This window comes from Lycium barbarum, chromosome 2 (assembly GCF_019175385.1).
Source record: "Lycium barbarum isolate Lr01 chromosome 2, ASM1917538v2, whole genome shotgun sequence".
Lineage (NCBI taxonomy): Eukaryota > Viridiplantae > Streptophyta > Magnoliopsida > Solanales > Solanaceae > Lycium > Lycium barbarum.
Genome location: NC_083338.1, coordinates 9,913,038 through 9,918,413, shown reverse-complemented (window position 1 = coordinate 9,918,413; position 5,376 = coordinate 9,913,038). Strand labels below are relative to the sequence as shown.

Here is a 5,376-nt window from a genome sequence, read left to right as displayed (position 1 = left end):
ACATTTTCTAGAATAAGATCTGGTAAAACTTTGATACTCCCTTTGTGAGTGACTATTACCTTTTGTGAATTTGGTAGATTAACACTTAAAGGTGTAAGAAAAGGAGTCAGATTAAAGAAGATTGAGGTGTCAAAAGCCATATGTTGGGTTGCCCCCGAGTCAATGATCCAAGAATTGAATTTAATATGAGCAAAACAAGATAGGATATGGTGTAAAGGATTAGTTATACCAGAGCACACTACACTGTTGGCAACAGCTTCTGCATCTGAACTTGTAGGACCTGATTAGCTAACTTTAACCTATTGCAAAAGATGAACCAATTCACTGAACTGCTCCTGTGAAAATTGTTGATTGTTCCCTGCATAGTCATTGTGTTTCTCTTCAGCAAACGCTGCATTACTATGTGCCAAAGTCTAATTTCTTCTTGTCTTTGTGAATTTAAAATCTGCAGGGAAGCCCACAATCCTATAACACTTGTCTATACTATGACCAGGTTTCTTGTAGTGTGAGCAAATCAGGTTGTTCTTTCTTGTATCAAACTTCCCTTTCCCTTTTTGCTCATAGTTTCCATGTTTCTGGTTATACTGATCATAATTAGAAATTTTTTGAATGGGCTGATCATAGGGTGTATATTTGTGTTGGTTTATTGCCAAAAAAGAAGATGATTCACCAGGGTGCTGTTGATTTACATAAACCTCCCTTTGTTTTTCATCTTGAATTAAGATAGAATAAGGCCACATTCACATTAGGGAGAGGTGAGATAATCAACATATTTCCTCTAACTGATGCATATGAATCATTTAGACCCATCAGAAAATGCATAAGTCTCTCATCTTGTATAGATTTGGTCAGTTTGTCCTTTCCTCCACAGCTACAGTTACACCCACAGTTTATGTCAGCATTAAGAGTGTCTAGTTCATCCCAAAGTTTCTTCAACTTGGTAAAATATGTTGCTATATCATTAGATCCCTGAACTAAATCACTTAGTTCCTTTTGGAGATGGTATAATTTAGCCCCATTTGATTGACCAAACCTTTCTTCAAGGTATGTCCATAAAGCTTTAGCAGTTTTTGAGTATATCACACTATCAAAAATTTCTTTTGAAAGTGAATTTAAGAGCCAAGACAACACTATGTCATTACACCTGCTCCACAATTTGTGATCTGTGGAATCAATAGCAGGTACTTTACATGTGCCATCTATAAAATCTATTTTATTTTTGGCTGATAAAGCAATGAGAACTGACCTACGCCAGCCTCCATACCCTTTGCCATCAAAAGTGAAATTCACCAGATTCATACCAGGGAAATCTGATGAATGAAGATAATAGAGGTGACTGGAATCCATTAACTTGGATTCATCCACCTTAGCTACCTCAGTTGATTCATCACTCATGAAGGAATAAGAATCAAAAGAGTCTTGGCAGAAACTTAAAATTCGAGAAAGAAGAAAAAAAAAATGAAACTGTGAATCAAAACAGTGAAGAGAAGATCTGGAAATTAGCAGGATGTTTATCCCTGCTCTGATACCATGCTGAAAATGAAACAATAAATTAAAGCAGATTTGGAAATTTTCTCTCTGTTTTTCATTGTGCACAGTGCACGTATATATACATAGCAAAAGGAATCTACTCTAACAAACTTCTATAAGCTAACCTATCAAACTTTGCCACCTGTACAATATTATTCCCTATACAATGTGATTAAAATAAATGCAAAACTGAAATTAATTTATGTCTAATTTCTAATCCCTATTTTTTGTATGTTGACAGGTGTCCCTTTTGCCCACTTCATCTTGCCACGTGTTTTGTGTATCAAAAACAGTCGGGTTTTTGAAAACATTGTGCAAGACCTTTTCTTTTCTCTTTTCTTCCAATCTTCTCTGTAAATCTGAGTTTGTGGGAGATGAATCTGAGTTCGTGGAAGATGATGAAATTCCAACAACTACTGTAATAAGATAAGATTGTTCCCACCAACCACACACGTATTCTCTATGTGGTTTTGAAACATATGTGCGTGAGTAATTGAAAAAAATGACTTAGTTATGCACAATGATGATATGTAGATTTTTTAAATATTATAAATGAATTTTAATCTCGAGTTAAAATCTTAACCTATTAGATCAGTTTTTATTTTTTATTAATTAATTCTTAACTATAAAAAAACTTGTATATAATTACTTAATAAGTACTTTAATTGTATAAATATTTTCACACTATCTAATACATATGTAAGTTAAACTCTTAAAAGAAAAAAAATACATGTTTGTGTTGGTTTTTCCTTTTTCAATGGGAGAAAGAAAGAAAGAATGTACTCCAAGAAAAGGTGTTTCTTGAAGTGAAAATGAGAAGAAAGATAGAGCTTAACCTTTTAACTTTTAATATAATTAATGCCCATCTCTTTGACTCTTTCTTATTCTGCTCTGATCGCACCCTTTTATTTAAATAAAATATAAATCATCTCTATTGACAGTAAAAAGAAAAACACACACACGATACATCATTGAAATATTTGATAAAGATGAATTGTGAAGTCAATAACCACTCGTGTTTGGTTTCCATGAAAAATATTATTTTTTTGAGAAAGGATTTTCAAATTTTCTTTTTTTTTTTATTTTTGCTTGGATATAAAGTTGGTGACATCTCATAATTTTATGGGTGTGAAAGGTGGAGAGAAAAAAAAAAACGAATTGAACTGGAGCTGTTGATATTTATATCGATCGGTCATAGAAGAAAAATTATTATTCATTCCAGTTAAGCTTCCGGGGGTGTCCTCGTCCATTTTATTTTTACGAAATGCGAGTTGTCTAGGCACAAAGCCAAACAAGTCCAGATTAAAGCGTTAGAGCATTGAGAGGACCTTTCCCTAGTGCGAGAGGACCGGGAAGGACGCACCACGGTTGGTGGCGAACTTGCTTTGGGGAAAAACGTATTAGTAGCTATACGACGTGGGAGGTTACAATTCTGAGGATGCAGTACTTATTAGTGATCGCTTGGTATATGAAGATATTTATACTAAAGTTTCATAGTCATCCTTTCGAAATTATGAAGCTCATTCCCTTGTGTAATTGTGTTCCTATTAAAAAATTTGAACGAAAAATCCATCAAGTCGATGGAAAAAAAATTACTTGCATTTAATACTTGCATCAATTGAATAAACGGATAATTTTTTTTCCACTTAATTATGATTGATCATATATCTTTTTAATTTATTATAATAAATTAATATATTGTGATGCAACCGTCATATGTACTTTTTAAGTTTTCAAGGCAACTAGGTGACGCAAAGGCAAACATGCACAGCAGAAGATTCCATTCACTCATGGCCCCAACTAAAGGTGGCAACCGGTTCGGGCTAATCGGTTTTAACCGGTAATCGGACCGGTTAAACCGGAACCGGAATCGGTTAACCGGTTCCGGTTAACCGTGTAATTGTTTACCGGTCCGGTTCCAATATTTTGGAAATCGGAACCGGTTAACCGGTTTAACCGGTGAAAATTAAAAAAAAAAAAAAAAAAAAAAGGAAAGAGCCGTTGGGCCTTAATGGACCGTTGGCAACGGTCCATTTGCAAAAATGGCCGTTGCCAAACGGTCAGTTTTTTAATTTTTGGCCCCCAAATTTTTTTTTTAACACTTTAACCCATCCCCACCCCTATATAAACCCTTCTTCATTTTCATTTTAATTCACATCAATTCACTCTTCTTCATCTTTCTCTCAAATTTCAATCTCTCAATTATAGTTTCTTTGCAATAATTAGCCACAAAGTCTTATTATAGTTTCAACTTTCAATTATTAATTTTGCAATTATAATATTGTTGGTGGAGTTGGTGATTTTGCAACAATCCGAAGTAGCTTTGGTGGATTTGCAATTCTAGCCGCCTTCACTTTGTTGGAAATTAATCCGGCAATTTGGTACCTTCGTTCCAACTCTATCTTTATTTTTCGCAATTTAATTCTAGCAATTTATTTTTCGCAATTTAATTTACGCAATTTAATTCTAGCAATTTAATTTGTTGTAATTTATTTTCTTGTGATTTATTTGATTGTGATTTAAATTAATTCTATTTAATAATGTCAAAGAGATTAAGACGTGGTGCCGGTAGTAGTAGTCGTACTGTTAGGGGTGCGCTTAATGAGGAAACATTTGTGGAAGAAACACCTAATTTAGGTATTGATGTTGGTGGAAATAATCCACTTTTAGGTCATGAGGCAATGCAACAACATTTTACCGACACTTTTAATGAAGACTTAGATGATGATGATGAAACACCCCCCCCCCCCCCCCCCCAAAATCCCATAGGAGATACATGTCCTGCACAATCACATACACAAGACAAACCGCCTAGAACTCGTAAGCCAACAACTTAAGTTTGGAAATTTATGACTAAGAATAGGGAAAACCAAACAATTACGTGTACCCTATGTGGACAAGTATTTAGTTTTAAGTAAGGAGCTGGTAAGGATGGTGGAACGGGTACACTAAATGGTCATATGAGAACCAAACATATGGATATTTGGGGAGAACAAACGGGTTCAAATGTGGGGGGGATTCAAATGACGATAGACCCACGAACCGGTAGAAATTTTAAGTATGACAAGAAAAAAGAACGCATAGAAATAGCTAAAATGGTAGCTTATGATTGTTTACCATTTTCCTTTCCCTCGGGTTTGGGGTTTGTTACTTACATTCAACGTTGTTATAACCCGTTATTGAGGGTATTCCTAGAAGTACTTGTAGAGCTGATGTTATAGATTTGTTTAAAAAATATAGATTTTATTTGCGCCATGTATTTAATTCTTTAAATTGTAATGTTTGTCTTACCGTTAATTTGGGTCTTAGTATTAACCATTTAGATTTTTTTGCTATTACATGTCATTGGGTTGATGACAACTGGGTTATGCAAAAAAGAATTATAGTTTTTTTATATGACGAAGGAAAAGGCCGTCACGATGGAAAATTTTTAGCCGATTCAATGTCTACTATAATGAGATTTTTTAACATTTATAGAAAAACACTTTGTATTACAAAAAAGAGAAATAAACCCTCCTCTAAGAAATATTTTTCATGTAAGATGTAGTTGTCACATTTTAAATTTAATTGTTAAAGATGGTCTTGTGCATTTTGATGATTCTGTTCAAAAAGTTAGAAATGCTGTTGCGTTTCTTTTTTGTAATGCTAATAGGGGAAGAATTAGAGATTTTAAGAATGCTTGTGTGGAAAATAACCTTAGACCTAGGAAAATTCAAGTAGAAATTGAGATTAGGTGGAACTACACTTACATTATGCTACAACAAGCATATGAGTATAGGATTCCCATACAACAAGTTCACAACAAATATAATACTGATAGTGAGGATTGGTTAACCTTTAGGCATT

The 5,376-nt window shown here is 34.0% G+C and overlaps 1 protein-coding gene across 1 annotated transcript; it reads right to left on the bottom strand.

The window, feature by feature from the left end:
* Positions 1-238: 238 nt before the first annotated feature.
* LOC132628328 (uncharacterized) lies at positions 239-1,395 on the bottom strand. Its single transcript, XM_060344118.1, has 2 exons — positions 745-1,395; positions 239-358 (listed from the first exon to the last, which is right to left on the bottom strand). The coding sequence occupies exons 1-2, from the start codon at positions 1,393-1,395 to the stop codon at positions 239-241; spliced, it is 771 nt and encodes a 256-aa protein (XP_060200101.1).
* Between the last annotated feature and the right edge of the window lie 3,981 nt (positions 1,396-5,376).